This window comes from Leptinotarsa decemlineata, unplaced genomic scaffold, assembly GCF_025532065.1.
Source record: "Leptinotarsa decemlineata unplaced genomic scaffold, Ldec_3_MD MMD2_tig00000505_RagTag_RagTag, whole genome shotgun sequence".
NCBI lineage: Eukaryota > Metazoa > Arthropoda > Insecta > Coleoptera > Chrysomelidae > Leptinotarsa > Leptinotarsa decemlineata.
Genome location: NW_027412549.1, coordinates 16,706,630 through 16,724,530, shown reverse-complemented (window position 1 = coordinate 16,724,530; position 17,901 = coordinate 16,706,630). Strand labels below are relative to the sequence as shown.

General features: G+C 36.3%; 1 protein-coding gene across 1 annotated transcript; it reads left to right on the top strand.

The window, feature by feature from the left end:
* The first annotated feature begins 8,406 nt into the window (after positions 1-8,406).
* Positions 8,407-16,254, top strand: LOC111511005 (adult-specific cuticular protein ACP-20). The gene is made up of 3 exons (XM_023167000.2): positions 8,407-8,515; positions 13,324-13,506; positions 15,854-16,254. The coding sequence occupies exons 1-3, from the start codon at positions 8,504-8,506 to the stop codon at positions 16,109-16,111; spliced, it is 453 nt and encodes a 150-aa protein (XP_023022768.2). The 5' UTR covers positions 8,407-8,503; the 3' UTR covers positions 16,112-16,254.
* The last annotated feature ends 1,647 nt before the right edge of the window (positions 16,255-17,901 follow it).

Below are 17,901 nucleotides of genomic sequence, written 5' to 3'. Positions count from 1 at the left end.
CTAGACGTTATCATACCCGGTTCGAAGACATTTATCTTCTTGGAGAAAACCAATGCTTGGGTTTTTGTGGCATTGAATTGAACCTGGTTACTCTTACACCAATTCAAAATTAGTTCTAGATCCTCATTAAGATATGCAACCTCCTACTGCCGGTGAAGATGTGCCTCCGTAGCCGATGTCCTGGAATCTAAATGGAATGACGTGACAAGTGTGCTGTCGTCAGCAAAGCAATATATTGGATTCTTGGGTTTTTCCAATAAGTCATCGATATACAATAAAAAGAGGGTTGGAGAAAATATAGTTCCCTGGAAACACCAGCATTGATGGTGAAAGTATTCGAGAGATATCCAGGAAATGTTCTTTCAGGAAGCTGAAGAGTCATACTCAAAAATGATCTGACAAGCCATAGCATTGAAGTTTGGCCAGCAAACCCACATGCCACATATAGTCAAAGGCTTTTCACTAGTTCGGACTTCCATTGTCCACTATATAAAATGATTTGAAATCCCTGAAACAACTAAAAAAGAAGAATTGAAAATGAATAGCTGAAAATTACAATTATATTAACCAAAATAAACCTGAAATGAAATAATAGTGAAATGAAATACAAGTGAAAATAGAACAATTGAATAAATGAAAATGAAGAAATGAGAAAAGAAAATAAAAATAAAAAGTGGAGAGATTCCAAGTCACGTTAGTTCACGACGTTTCGATTGTTAGTATCTACAATCGTTTTCGGGTGATGACTGGACTGATTCCTCCGAGAGATGACAATTTATAGGTCGTTCGAGTACTTTCACTTATCCCCGCTTTCCATTTTCCGCTCCACTGGTTCCGTGAGAGATGAGCGTTTTGGCGGGAGTTGGCCATTTTTCGCTTGATGATGGGTTTCCATATGTTGCGTATTTCTACGCTGGCATGGCTGAATACATTGTTGGACAACATGTATGCGGCTTCCTTGAATTTTCTCCTAAACCAATGTTCCTCTCTGTGCAAGATCTCATCTTGGGACCACTCGATGTTGTGTTGATGGGCCCAAACATGGTCTGCTATTCCTGATTTGCTGGTTTCTCTTCGCTATGTGTGTTTCTTGTGCTTGGCAATGCGAACATTCAATGGCCTCTTAGTTTCACCAGTTTTTCCGCACTCACAGGGTATCCGGTAAATGCAATTCTTGGAATCGCAGTCCGCGTTTGGTGGCCTAGTTTTCGTGAGGCTGCTACGGATAGTGTAACCGGATCTGAAGTAGGTTCTGATGTTGTACTTGGAACCAATTCTTCTTATACTGTCCGATAATCCTCTGATGTAGGAAAGTGCGAGGCTCCTGCTGTCTTCTAGCCAAAGTCTTTTCTACCATTGCTTTGGAGTAGCCATTCCGTTGAAGATCATTTTTGATGATGTCCAGTTCCTTCTCGAGACCTTCCTTCGTATCACAAAGCCCAAAAGCACGGTCTAATAGAGTCTTGATGATTCCTCTTTTAGTCGATTGATGGTGGTTGGATTCGTGGTTCAGATGCTATCCCGTATGAGTGGGTCACAACCAGTGCTTGCACTTCCCTACATCAGAGGATTATCGGAGAGAATAAGAAGAATTGGTTCCAAGTACAACATCAGAACCTGCTTCAGATCCGGTAACACTATCCGTAGCAGTCTCACGAAAACCAGGCCACCAAACGCGGACTGCGATTCCAAGAATTGCATTTACCGGATACCCTGTGAGTGCCGAAAATCCTATATTGGTGAAACTAAGAGGCCATTGAATGTTCGCATTGCCGAGCACAAGAAGCACACACAGCGAGGGGAAACCAGCAACTCAGAAATAGCAGACCATGTTTGGACCCATCAACACAACATCGAGTGGTCCCAAGCTGAGATCTTGCACAGAGAGGAGTATTGGTTTAGGAGAAAATTCAAGGAAACCGCATACATGTTGTCCAACAACGTATTCAGCCAAGCCAGCGTAGGAATACGCAACATATGGAAACCCATCATCAAGCGAAAAATGGCCAACGCCCGCCAAAACGGTCATCTCCCACGGAACCAGTGAAGCGGAAAATGGAAAGCGGGGATAAATGAAAGTACTCGAACGACCTATAAATAGTCATCTCTCGAAGAAATCAGTCCAGTCATCACCCGAAGACGATTAAAGATACTAACAATCAAAAGGTCGTGAACTAACGTGACTTGGAATCTCTCCACTTTTTATTTTTATTTTTTTTTTCATTTCTTCATTTTTATTTATTCAATTGTTCTATTTTCACTTGTATTTTATTTCACTATTATTTCATTTCAGGTTTATTTTGGTTAATATAATTGTTACTTTCAGCTATTCATTTTCAATTCTTCTTTTTTAGTTGTTTCAGAAATTTCAAATCATTTTATATAGTAGACAATGGAAGTCCGAACTAGTGAAATTCATCATGAAACATTGTCAACGTAACAGCTCTTGATTCTCCATGTTTCTCTATTGCGTTATTCCAAATATGGGTGACATAGGATAGAAGGTGGCCTGTTGATCTTTGTTTTCGAAAGTCATATTGAGGATCTCTCAAGATACGGAAACCTTTCAAATATTTGAGGATATGGTGGTTTACGACTTTCTTCATGATTTTTGATATCACTGTTAGCAAAGCGACTAGTCTATGATTATTTGGAAGATTTTTCTTGCATTTTTTGGGAATAGGCTGAATGCGAACAACACGAAGGAAAAACCTCTTTCGTATAAGACAGGTCCTTATTAACATTCTTTGGGCATTTTCATTTTATTTCACAACTAACGTTATATCTTACATTCCAGGACGTATTGGAAATAGATATGATGTTGGAATTTCTAACAAAGCAACAAATATACTGAAATCATTACCAATATATACATATAAATAAAGCTTATAGCGGTGAAACTTCGAGACCATTGGTGGGACGGTAGTCTGGTGAGTGTTTTGCTCCACACACTCTATCTACCGCTGTGTGAACCGGTGGTTGAAGCCGTGAGGCCGGACGATCGGTTTTCACTTCCAATCGTCCAACCCGTGTTAGGAATCACACGTTTAAAGATGAGACCTTGTTAGTCCTTAGCTCGTACAAGTATCGACTTCCAAGAGTTGTCGTTCGTAGAGAGGCGACAACAGATTGAAAGTGGGTGAGATTGAACATCTAGATTACAAAAGTAATAGACTATTAAGAAGATCAAAATTGAGTGAAACAAGTCAACGAAATCACAAAAGGGTTTTGATATCAGCCGGGATACCTTCTATCTTAGAACCACTGGGTACTACCCGCGATTCCATCCTGATGGAATGACCATTTTTCCTTGAAAATGTGCCAAAGCTGTTGTTTATGATTTATATATAGGTACTGCTGACTTAACTAGTGAGAAAGCAAAACAGCAGAAGTATCGCAACGTTGGAAATAACTGGCTGTAGAAATTTTCGGAGATATGGTTCCCTATCTTTCAATTTTGGTTATGGAATTGGCAGAAGGATGACTAAAGAAACTGAAGAAAAAAATATATCACCTTTCCATAAAAAGAATCAGTTCAGCTATACAGCGTAGTAATTTAGCTTTGGTTTCTGACAAAATTCCATCATGACTTTCTCTGGATGGAATATTTCTCCACCCCGCTATTTTCAAATCATATTCATACCCGATTCATTTTGGGAGATTGATTCCACATGAAACCTTCCATATTTCTTGTGATGTTCGCCATAAGTTTCTACCAGAAGATACAGAGAAATATGAACAACTTCTGGTATTATCATCTTCTGTCAAACTCACAAGGTCTGCCATATATCTATTCAATTCAGTTTCAGGCAGTTTAGCTTTGGATTTCTTATCCCACGGCTCCAATGACGGGATTAATCATCGCAACCGTGATTACTCAGAAGAAGACAGCAGTGGCAAACATAGTATTAACAGTTATAACGTCAGATCAGTGATCCATTCTTCAGTCAAAACTCTTGGGTTCAATGGGTTCAAAAATATTGGCAATATACGTTCCAGGAATACATTAAACAGTGTAATTTAATGTTTATCAAAAACGAGATGGTTGCTGGAAGCTGGTTGCTGGAGCTCAAGGAGATACCAAAAAATGCAGAACTGCTCAAAATATTGAAAAAAAAAATGTTGCTACAAGTGTATTATATCCAAGGGGGGCTATTTCGGGAGAGACAGAATACAAATTGATGAATTAATAAATATTTTTTGAGAAGAATGAGAATTTACTTATATTTCTGTTAGTATAGGATAATGAAAAAATAACCAGAATGCGAAAAAGGTGTGCGAAATGGGAGAATAGGTACTGAAGGAAATATTTTATTTTTTAAACTTGTATGATCTTTGAAGTGAAAATGAAAAAATTTAATACAGTATCTAACAATATTTAGAAATGATTCCAAAGAAGAAATGAACATTTCCAAATCTACATTATATGTGTCTCAAAATTCCACTCATATATAAAATCAATCAATCCCAAAATGTTTTCCTGAATACCCAAGGCGTTCAGGTTATGCAACAACAAATTGTTACTTGGTCGAATGCCTTTGAAAAATCTGTGTAACTACATAGAATCAACCTGGTGTCTATTTCCGGAGGAATTTATAATAAATAGTTGATAAATGAGCAGCTTTGTTCTACTGAATCTATCACAACTGAGTCCATATTGCTGATGACAATATGTATACAATCCCATGAGAGCCATACAGGACCAGAAGAGTTCATCAACTCCTACTAGGGGATTTTGAACGTCGCATGGCTTTTTGCCAGTGGTTCCTGAATAGTTGTCACCGAGTGGGCACTTGGGCACAACAAAATCCTCATTCTATTGTGGAGCAGAGAAGTCAAGAAATATTTGGATTTAGTGTGTGGACAGGTGTTTTCAGCGGTAGAATTATCGGCCCGTTCATTTATAACGGCACTCTCACACCTCAGACGTATTTAGAATCTTTGAGTCGAAATATTGAACCCATTGTTGATGAATTGCCACTGATGGAGCTCAGAAAAATAAATTTTCAAGAAGACGGGGCTTCGCCTTACTACATTGTCACAAATTTTTTTTGGCTGCAAATTTTGGTAATAATTGGATAGTCTTTCAAGGACCCAACCGTTGGCTAGCCAGGTCACCGGACCTAACGCCCATAGACTTTCACCACTGAGAAAGGTTGAGAGTTCTGATTTTCGAATTGTCAACTAATTCCAGATACGAATTGGAAGCGGAAGTGATGCAAAATTTTACTTCTCTCACTCCTTCACGTTCACAAAAGGTGTCACGGTGACACCTTGCTGTAACCACAGTTTGAATCTTGTCATTAACGATGCTGTGAAATCAAATATATTTTGTATGAACTTTTTCTCAACTGTTCAAGAGTTATATAACTTTTTTTCTGCCTCAAACAATCGGTGGTCTGTTCTGAAACGTAACATTTCAAATTTAACGTTAAAACCTTTGTCAGAGACCAGATGGTCTAGTAGAATTGATGCGGTCACCCCTCTAAGATTTCAGTTGGGCGAAATATACGACGCTCTATATGAAATTTTTTCCGAGAATAATTTTGATAACTCTACAAAACATCTAGCTTCTTCTTCAGCTAAAAAAATTGAAAATTATGACTTTGTCTGTATGTTAGTCTTGTGGTACAAGATACTGGGTAAAGTCGATATTGTTACCAAGATTCTGCAAACTAAACAATTTAATATTTCAAATTCTTGCGAGAGTTTTAACAACCTAATCGCCTTTTCTAAACGAATATCGTTCAGATAAAGGCTTCAGTGAGATGTTGGTAGATGCCAAAGGATTGGCAACTGCCTTGGACGTAGATGCGAAATTCAAAAGTGCAGAAACCTTACGGCCACGAAGAATAAAAAAACAATTTTCCTATGAAAGTGAAGATCAGCCAATTGAAAACCGAGAATTAAAATTCAAAGTCAAATGTTTTTTTTTTATGCTAGATATTACTCTTTCATCTGTAAATGAGAGATTTAAGCTGTTATCCTCCCATGCCGATGTTTTCAAATTTTTGTGGAATATTGAGGATTTCGGCAAGTATTCTGATGAAGATCAATTTAATTTTTGTAAAAAACTTGAAGAAGCGTTAACTGACAAAAATCGAAATGAGAGAGACATAGACGGAACGGAACTTTTAACCGACTTACAATTTCTACAAATTTGTGACGGAAAGGTAACATCTGTAGTAGAAACACTTAATTACATTGCAAAAAATAACTTGGCCCACTCATTCCCAAACATTACTATTGCGTTACGTATATTATTAACTATACCGATTTCTGTAGCTTCAGCCGAGAGATCATTTTCTAAACTTAAACTAATTAAGAATTACTTAAGATCTAGAGTGGGTCAGGAGCGGCTAGAAAATCTTGCTATTATTTCTATAGAATCTGAGTTGTTGAAGGACCTGAATATTGAAAATCTAATTGATGAATTTGCCAAAGGTAAAGCAAGAAAAGTTCAATTTCTATAAGAAATTTCCGTTGGTTTTCATCATAATAAGTGTATGAGTTTAGAAAAGAATCGCAATATAAATATGTTTTATTTGACCTTCAGTTTTTTAATAATTTTAAGTAATGTTTTACAACTTTGACATAGTTTTTATTCTGTTCTGTTTCATTGTGCAATATATCCAATATAGTGTTTAATATATTATTTTTTATAAGTGTACTGTGTACTTATTGTTTTCTTCAAAAAAAAATGTAGGTAGATGTAGAAAAAATTTCATAGTTTTCCACGCTGAAATGGGAAGGAGTGATTGATTATAATATTTCTACCCTGGTAATTTTGATAAAGGCGCTTTTCAATATTTCGCACGACGGCGCCGAAGTTACTTGGCGCGTCCCTGGTGTCACCTGTATGTAGGAGAAGCTGGTAGACATTTTGAACACCTTCAATGGAAAAATATATTTCATTGTCTGTTTTTCATCATTATTATAATTATTGTTGTTTCATTTATTGGTAGCAAACAAAGTATACATTGTTATCAGTTTTATTGAAACAATGCTTTTCAATTACTGCTGTGGAAAGCTTTCCGAACATTAGATAGCTATTACTAAATGATTTTTTTTAGTTTTATCGCCGCGTCGTCCAAAGCCAACTCGATCAAAGTGTGCGTTTCAAAGTCTACATGAAAAAACCTAAAAGCTCTGTATTTAAAGATAACTCCAGCAAAACATCAAATGTGCAACATTTTTGGAAAGGTAATTTCATGCTATATTGAAATATACAGGAATACACAGGATGTCTCAATGAAAAAAATAGTTTTACATCGATAACTGTTGATATCTCATTTGTGAAAATGAGTTTTTTACACTACTGAATTCTACTTAAAAAAAGTTCTTTGGAAATGTTTTCATAGAAACAAGAAATTTTTGACAGGAAAAAAATTATAGGCCCCATTTCGAAAATCCACATTTTTTTAAAACATTCTGTAACTCAGAAACAGTGACAGAAATCGATATGATGTTCTCATCATTGAGTTTGTCATGAAATTTGACCTCCAGACACAGTCATAAGTTCATCTATCTAGTTTGAAAACAGGAGTTTCCCTTTAAAACTGTTCAATTTGGCCCACTCTGTACGAACATTGTGAATGAAATATACCATTTTTCCTGGTGAAGTGAAACATAAAATCCAAACGTACCATAATGTTTTGAATTCAATAGATGAACGTCAACTCCATTGTAGGAATGTATGTCACAAAACAGCATGTATTTTTGATTTTTGAAAAAAAATTCTCATAATTTATTACATTCAAATCAAAACATATTGATGAAAAATACATTTCAGTTGAATGGTTCGATGATAGTCTTAAACTTATGAAAGATTCGCTATCAGCTCTGAAACTTAAAGCTGATGTAACTAAAAAAAAACTAATTGCAACAACTACACCCGATTCAAAACTATATAACTACAACTGTTCATTGAAGAAAGCAAAAAAGGCAGCTTATGATCGATATATTACTTCAGCTGAAAACAAATCGAAAGCATGCTGGCAGATAATAAACTTTGAAAGTTCCTGATCTCACGCCTGACGATTTTAATGATTTTTTTTGTCAATATTGCTGTTGACATAATAAAGTCCTTACCATTTGTATCGCCCAGTGAACTTCTAAATTTCAAAAAATTTCCAGCCTCTTGTGTAACACCGTAACTTCTTTGGTGTTTCGAAAATTGTTTAAATGAATAATGTTATTAATTTCAATCGAGTAACGGGTCAGTCTATTCATAAAGGTATCGAATGTATTAGATTGATTAACTGATAAATTCTAGTCGTATTCAGAATTGAGATCAAAGTAGTATCGGAAATATTTCACAGGTATTCCTAAAAATATATATCTCAGCCACTTGTTACGCAGGATCTGGTTACTACAATGCTGTTTATTATGCATTATCGAAAAATGATTTAATGCAGTGAACGTATTCAAATCGAACATTTGGTATATAAGGACGGAGAATTTGTGTTTTGATATCAGTTTGTGTGAGTACTCGAAAACGACAATGTTTGCCATAGTGAGTATTTTGAAACATTTTGAGAATTACGGAAAACTGAACTGGTTTGTTACTGATTCAACGAAGATTTTTTCAAGGCTTGTATTCTCAAAATTGCATTTTAAAAATCTGAGTTTTTTATAATTTCTCACATATCTATGCTGCTATATATATATATATATATATATATATATATATATATATATATATATATATATGCATCATATTTTTTTCTTCACTCATTCGAAATTCGACAAACACCAGAAACATTCCTGATGTGAGAAATAGATTCAAAAATAAACTCCGTCAATACCAGGAAGTGAATGGCAAAAATTTCAAACTGTGATAAACCGAAGTGAGATTTGAATACATTTTTTCTTGAAATTGTGTCATAGCTTTTTCCTTTTTTTTACTGTGGTCTGAAAGTTTGTATAACTGACGTTTCGTGTACAGTTGCGGTGGACATTATCGGAAGCGATGCAGTGCAGAAACAAACGTCGGGGATCAAAACCTTTAGATCACGATAAAAAATCTCGAAAAATAGCTTCGACACAGTAATCTGTGGTCGTGAAATTTTGATTTCTTCGAATACGAAACTGTTTTTTTTCGACGAGTGGAAAAATGTTCAAAAGACACCAGGTCGCCCTGTGACCAGATAGTGTCGGATTTTCACCTACTAAAAAACCACTCATGAGTCAAGTAGGCTACCGCCCTCGGGCATTACTTCGGAATAGCACACTGTAGTGATGGTTCAGGGCTCTTTCTTTTTTTTCAGTACTCCATTATTATGCATCTAGTTCTTTTCTTTTCTTCTTTTTTTTATCAGGATGGTCTTGGAGAGTTCACTAACGGCTTTCCAGTTTTCTATACTTTTGAGCATTTTCCCTATCATGTTTTCCGGTGTTAATTCTCTTGTCGTCAGTTGTGCGTTTCGTCTCTGTGCTTCCCAACGTATGCATTCAAAGATTGTATGTTCTACCGTATCTATCATTCCGCAATACTTGTTCTCTTCTGAGTCACTCACTTTAAACCTGAACAGATACGCCTGAAAACACCCATGCCCCGTTAGTACTTGTGTGAGAAAGTAATTCACTTCTCTCCATTTTCTGTTCACCCATGGTTTTATGTCACTTATCAGTTTTCTTGTTCACTTGGCCTTTCCATCGTCTATCTCCCAAGATTGTTGCCATTTTTCCATAATTTGTAACCTTGCTAGCCCTCTTAATACGTTGTTTTGTACCATTGTTCTCTCTTCCGCCAGCAGATCTATTGGGGGGGTTCTTGCAATCATCAGCAGAGCTTTAGTTGATGTTGTTTTATATGCGCACGTTATTTTTATGGCTGATTTCCATTGAACACTAAGTGATATATTCCTGTATACCTTTTTTTCGATGGCTCTTTTCCAAATTGTTGCGCCATATAGCATGATTGACTGGGCGATTGAGCATAGAATTCTTCTGCTACTTTCTCGAGGACCCCCAACGTTGGGCATCATTCTGCTTATGGCTTTACCCGCTCTTTCTCTTATTTTTCTAACATGTGCTCCCATTTTGATATTTCGATTCATGTGGATTCCCAGGTATTTAATAGATTCTTGGATACGGATGTTCGATTCCTCCAATTCAATTGTAATACTTTTCAGTTTTCTCTGACTTCGGAGTGGCAAGCTTGAGTTGTTTCGCTGTCATCCACTTGGCAATATCCTCGACAGTTCTATTGGAAGTTCTTACCAGACTTTCTTCATTTTTCCCCAGCACCACTACGGCTAGGTCATCTGCATAGCCTATTACATTAACTTCCCTAGGGACCTTCAGATTCAGTACCCCATCATAGTATATGTTTCACAATGTGGGACCACTTACGGAGCCTTGTGGAACACCACATGTGATGTTCATTTTCCCCTTGTATCCTACTATTTACTCCCTCTCTTCAAGGTAGCTGGCAATCATATTGTACAGGTATGCAGGTACATCTCTTCTTTTGATTTCGTTCAAAATCCCTTCCCATGGCGCGGAGTTGAAAGTATTTTGTACATCCAACGTTATCATGGCGCACCTTTTCCTGCCAATCCTTTTGTTTGCTTGGTCGGTGATGTTTTGTACCTTTGCCAGTGCATCTGTTGTTGACCAACCTTTTCGGAAACCGAACTGATTTTCATTTAGATCTACTTTATTTTCTATTTCTCTCAAGAGTCTCGCCTTGATCAGATGCTAGAGGAGTTTTCCCATGATTTTCAGGATACATATGGGCCTGTACCATTAACTTTTACCTTTTTCGATAAGAACAAGTCTGGTTACCTTCCATTCTTTGGGGAATTGACTTTTTGTTAATAATAGGTTCAGTTCGTGGGGCAGGATTAGACCTTTTCTGTTGACCAGTGCTGGCTGCTGATGCAGCTATCGGTAGATTTCGTCGATTTCCTCACAATTTTGTCCCGCTGTTGAAATGGTTTGGCCCGGTTGCGGAAAGTTATATTAAATCACACCAGCCGCTGATCACCATAGAGTAACCATGGTCCTTTTCTGATAGGTTTTTGCCTTTTGGTAGTGTTTGGGTGACTCATCGGTGTCCAACCACTGTCCTGAACGTCTTCTGTTGTCGTACAAGATTCACTTTTAATCACACGTGACAATCTGATTGGAATGACAATATTTATGAAAAATATGTGTGCATTCTCATTAAAGAGAATTTCAATATACAGGCTGATTCATGGTGGATATCAATATTTCCAATTTCAAGTTTCTTGGTGCTTTTTTAAAGTTTATCCAAACATATTGAAATTGTTCTGAATTCGTATAAATTTCTTGAGGTTCATTGGCGGTAGATTCGGATACATTTCATTGAACTTTCTACATGTTCTGCTGATAATTTTGTCACACTGTCCAAAAATAATAAACAAATTCATAAGAACTTCGTTTGAATAGTTTTGTTCCATCGTTTTGAAGGTATTTGCAACTTCTGAAGTGACGAAAATGTCGATATTATTAGGAGAATGTCACAACGCTACTGTCAAATAGTAATCATGGCCTGCTTACCAAATACCGAATGGAAATACCATTCTGAAGGGACATTTTCACAAATAAATGTTCATAAGTCCGAAACTTGACTAGTTAGGTATAGGTATGATATACATAGAAAGGAAGCAAATTTCAGCAGCTTTTCGAATTTTCAATAATATACAGGATGTTCCATTCAAAATAATCAAATTTCAGCAACTTTTTCAAGCAAACGAAAAAACTGTATTTTTTTACCACCCTGTATTGAAGTAACGGAGATTAGGCTGACGTGTGGGAAGTGTCCAAGTATCACCTAACTCCAAACCAAATTTTGATATCATAGTACTTCTTAACTAAAAGATATCGGCATTTTTATAAGTCATGATTCTCGAAGAAAAAAATTGAAATTAATTTTCATTTCGAAAACGGTAACAGATAGGTATAGGGAAATATCAAGAAAAGTTGTCGAGCAATTGTTGGAGATTCCAAAAATAATATTATATACAGAGTGTTTCCATTTGAAAAATCAAAGTTGCTACTGCTTTCTAATAGAAGCGGCAACACCGCATTGTCGAAAATATTTTAGTTGGCTAGAGAATGTCCGAATATGCTCTCCATTAAATTTTCAAAGTGCTCCGTTGTCTGGTTCACCAGAAACGTCTAATGTGCCATCCACCGTGAATCAGCCTGTATACTTTGACATAATTAACATAAAAACTTGTCGATACCTCCGAACATTTGCTATTCTGTTCGGTCTATCTGTTGAAATCTGTGTTTCTGTAAATGTATTCCATTCGAGATAATGATCTTGATGTCTATTCCACATTATGAAATGAATCAAACATCTAATTCTCCCCAATTCTTCCGATTTCGATAGTATTACTGATAGTAATACTCAAAACTTCTGAGAAGGCAGAAGGTGAAACCTCATGATGGTTATCGTTATTTCCCGAAAAACCAACAGCGACTGTCAATTAGTCGATGACTTATAGTAAAATAATTGAATTTCGAAATATTCATCACATTCAACTGTACCTACACAGTGGGTTATGATAAATGCATGACGAAAAACAATAATTTTCCCGTCTAATAACACGCTGGATATTGAATTAAATCCGACAGACATTCATGCAAGATATCTCACAGAGGTTAGTCTTGCAGATCTTTCTCGTTCATCCACCAGCAGGACCACAGTGAAGTTAATCAAATAGATCATCTACAGACCGGTTTCAGTACAGGAAAGATCCCCAAACAGTAGTGTGTCTGGTACTCAATTGATTTTAACGCGGCTCGACTGCATGTATAAAACCTTCGTCCAAGAGAAATATTGTTAACTAGTAACAGCTTTATATCGTGAACAAATCAAGTGATGTAGTTACTTGATTGATTTTGGCGTGGTCCTACTGCTGAATTGCATGATTGTCTATCGAATATAAATCAATATCCAGCGTGGTATTAGCCGAAGAAGTAGTTGGTTTTCGGTTTTCTGTTCAGAGATTACTTTTCGGGTCATTTGTTTTCCTATACGTTTGTGTAGCAGCCGGACTGAGTCATGGCCGGTGATAAACCCCTCCCCCCAATAAGTATGTATGTACGATTTTGCCCACCGGCCATCGCTGAGTACGATAGCTGCATCTCTCTTTGATACCGTCCTCATTATTTCAATTGACATTCATTTTAATATTTCATGGGGGACATGTTTCCATCCGATGGAATCTAAGAATCCATCACATTTTCTATCCTAGCTGGAATTTGAAAAGAAGAAGGCTGTATTTCTATATTATATATCATTTACAGAATTCCATGTTAGTACTCACCAATTTTTTTGAGCAGGTTTTTGCTTTCTGCATCCTAGTCGCCACTGCAAATGCTGGTGCAATTTCAATTATCGATGGAGGAATTGGTGGATTTGGAGGAATTGGTAAACTTGGCGGACTTGGTTTGGGATATGGTGGGATAGGTCTAGGAGGAGGGCATGGTATTGCAATCGCTAGGCCAGCAGTTGTAGACTATCACGTGAGTGAAATCATTAGTTGTTTACTGTAGGAATACGTCTTAATAAGTATCGTATACGTGCCGTCTTTTCAGACGATATCACTATCGCTATCTCGGAAATGTTAAGACCTTCAAAGTCGAAATTTGACAAGAGTTTCCTATTCTGGAAAACTAGGATAATCTTTCTTCAAATCGAGAATATTAGTGATTGTTCTAGGAATATTCGCCAAAAACTAGAATTGTTGAATTTTTATTTTTTGGCTCTACGCCTCTATTTCGAATGATATGAAAGAAGGCGAGAGAACTTTCAATACTGTTCCATATCCATTATAATCTGATGAAAACCAATTTGCAATTTTTGTTTATTGAATTTCACCATCAACTTTTTTTAATTATAATAAAATAAATACAACAATAAAAATTAATTGGCGCTCCGTTGTCTTAAAATTGTGTATGTTGTAAATCAATCTTGAGATATTGAGATCACCAATTATAATAAATGTTTTTTCCGGCGTTTTCCTCATCATCACGGTATGGTCATACAATTCCCTATCAGAGCTTTCGATTCTAGAAGTCAAAGCTATACATAACTTCACATATCGTAAAAACATGTGATATATCAAGTAACTAACATAAAAAAATTCTGTTCATCTTCCCTTAACATATTCGTTCTTTCAATAGTATTTTAGGACGATTTTCCAACATTTATGGAGTTATAGTCATGCGAAGCCTCCTTATTATCTCTTTCAATTCGTAAATATTGGCAAAATCTGAGCTGAATACCTTGTCTTCAATGTTTTAAATGAAAAGACCAGAAGTGTCAAGTCGGGTGAAAGTGGTGGCCATTCAATCGAGCCATTGTTCTTGTCCATCGTTCTGGCACAATCGTATTGAGAAAATTTCTACCAATAGTTCCGCGATGTGGCAAAGCTTCATCTTGTTGGAAATCCTGATATTCTCAGAATATTCAAAGGCAAATGTTCCAACTCAACTATACTGAAATTCTAAAATTCTATAATTGTAGGTACTGAATTCCTATAAATATGATTGCATTAAAACAAAAACATTGTTGTTATGTTGTGTTCTTATATATTTCATCATCTGATGAAATGAAAAGAAATAATAGTCCTGAAAAGGAATCTATATTCATGGTTTCCAGCACACCAATCCAAACATCAACTCCAAATTTTCTTGGAAATTTGTAGATCTATGTGGAAAGGTTTTTTTGGCGCCAGTGATGATGAATATTTTTGTTAAACCATCCGTTGTTTGTGAATATACTCTCATCACGCCATGAAATTTTACTACAGATTTCATTATCTTGAAGATGTTGACTGAGTAGCCATCTACGAAATATTTTTCTCCTATCATAGTCCGTCAAACGCAAATGGTGAATATTTTTGACTTTGTAAGGTCTAATTTCATTTCTTCTCAAAATTTTCCGAACTGACATAGTCCATATACCATTATGATGTGCCATCTCTCTAAACGATACTTCTTTGTTCTCAATTTTTCGTTATTCCACAAATCCTGGTTCGGATAAATAATACCTTACCTACTATTACTGAGAATGTCTTCTGAACTTACCTAAAACGCCAATTTCAGTATCACCACCTGTTTCTGTTACTGTACTCGATGGTTTCATTGAACAAATCAATTCATTTCGGTATTCTCATTAATGTTTTGCCCACTATTTTTATTTGCCAGTAAAGATCAGAAATAAACATACATGTTACATACAAATTCACTTTTGAACAGTTCTTCCATATTTATACTGAACCCCGGCATGCATGGACGTTCACCTCTACTTGCAAATTTTCAAAAAATATGAGGAGTTGATGTATCTTTGAGTTCTTAGATGTTAGTTTCTATCTATTCGAAACTACACAGACATTGATTATGGTATTTCGGAGACAAACATCGGGAAACACATGTATTGAAACATATAGCTGAATGTTTCATCACAGTAGCTGCAAAAATCGAAGAAAAACACTGAAGGTCCGTATATTTAAAAACATAAAGTTGATGATGAAACCTAGTGAACGAAGCGTTGCATTGTAACTTGGTTCATATCAGATTATAACAAATATGAAGCAGTACTGAAAGTTCTTCTGTCTCTTTTCAAGTCATTCGAAATAGAGGTGGAAGAGCCAAAAAACAAAATTCAACAAATATAGTTTTTGGCGAATATTCCGAAAACAACCACTGATGTTCGCAATCTGAAAAGATATTTCAGTTCCCCGAAAACTTATGTACAATCAAGCCAACCTTGTAGGTCTCACTGTTTCTGAGATAGCAATAATATGATCAGCTAAAAAACGGACTGTATACTTTCATTCTCGTATTTCAATCTCATGCTTTTTCAAAGGCCCCAGCTCACTATGAGTTCAAATACGGAGTGGAAGATGCCCACACAGGTGACAACAAGCAACAAGCTGAAGTTAGAGTCGGTGACACTGTCAAAGGAGAGTACTCTTTGGCGGAAGCAGATGGTACCATCAGAGTTGTGAAATATACTGCCGATCCACACAATGGATTCAACGCTCAAGTAAGCAGGATTGGACATGCTGCCCATCCACAGATTGTTGCTACGCACGGTTTGGGATTAGGACTGGGACATTATTAGAGGGATATTTTTTGAGTATTTGCTGTAAATATGACTGCCATTGCTTTTCATCGAATCATGATTGTTTGCTCATCTCATATTTATTTCACACATAGTACCTACAGTTGTTTGTGTTGGATATATAATATACATTTAAAATAGGAAACTGGAAACGTTTTTATTTAATATTTTCGTTAGTGACTACCTTCCTACCTACCTCCTCTTGAAAATCAGGTTGAATTGCATTCTGTTTCACGATCGATGAGAGTACAGAGGAATGGCTTTTTACCATCCATGCCTAACTTGAGTTCCTACTCGGACATATACATAGATAGATATATTTATTCGTGTATACAATAAAACATGTCTACATTTGTCATTAAACACAAAACAAAACAAATGCTATAAAAAAACAAAAAAATGAATATAATGAAATAAATAAAAAATCAATACTCACACACACACATGCACTTCCATGAAGCAAAAATTCTTCCACGGAATAGAAACAATGATAAACTAAATATTTGCGCATTTGATGTTTAAATGTTTTTAAAGTAATGCAATTTTTATGTTTTTGTGGAAGGGCGTTAAACATTTTAAAACCTAAATAAAAATAAGAATTATGAGATTTGGTTAGTCTGAAGAGTGGAAGATGCAGATCAGTACCTCTGGTACTGTACCTAGGTACATGGCAGTTTGAGGTTACCTCATTCGCCAAAATTTTGCTCCCAACATAAAGGAGGCACTCCAATATATAACAACAAGGCAGCGGCATGATGTTAAATTTTTTAAAAAGGGGCTTACAATGAGCATCATACTCACTAGAAGAAATTATTCTAATGACTTTTTTTTTGTGCTATGAATATTTGATTGGCATGAGTCGCACTTCCCCAAATAATCAAACCATAAGTCATTATACCGTGGAACATAGCAAAGTACACTATTTCTAAATAATCAAAGGACAGCTGATATTTCAATTGACGCAACGCATAAGAAGCTTTGGCCAGACGTTTTGCTAGATCCTGAATGTGAAATGAAACATTGGAGTTGAGAGTCTATACGAAGGCCCAAGAGTTTAACTCTATCCTCAGATTTTTCCGCATGGTTCAAACTGAGATGCTGCGTTTTACTTTCATTCAAGAAAAGGAAATTACATCGAAACCAAACTTTAGCATTCTGTTCTGAACAATTGAGGGTCTGTAACGCACTGCTTTTATTTAATTTTTTCACAACCAGTGTGGAGTCATTTGCATAAAAATGGAAGACACATCAGAGTTAATACTCATACATAAATCATTGAAATATATAATAAATAGCAAGAGTCCTAAAACGGAGCCCTGTGGGACACCAAACATAACTGGGTACTCAGCAGATCTCCGACCGGAGACACTCACAAAATAGTTTCGTTCCTCCAAATATGACGAAAAAAGCTTCAAAGCCACGCCTCTAATCCCATATCTTTTCAATTTTAATAGCAAGAAATCGTGTCGTATCGTATCAAATGCCCTTGACAGGTCGTGAAACCTCGCCTCACAAAACTGACGACTCTCAAAGGCATCCACAATAACTTCATAAAATTCACATACAGCCAGTACAGTAGACCGGTTAGGTCGATAGCCAAATTGCGCATTACACAGTAGCCTATTTGACTCGAAAAATTAGAGTAACCTTTCCTTAAGAATTAGTTCAAATATTTTACATACAAAGAGAAGCTCGACTGGTGACACACAGGGGCATGCAGGGGCAAACTCCAATCTGCCAGTCACACGGTGCAGAATACTTGAAACTGTACAATGAGTTGAAGGCAGATC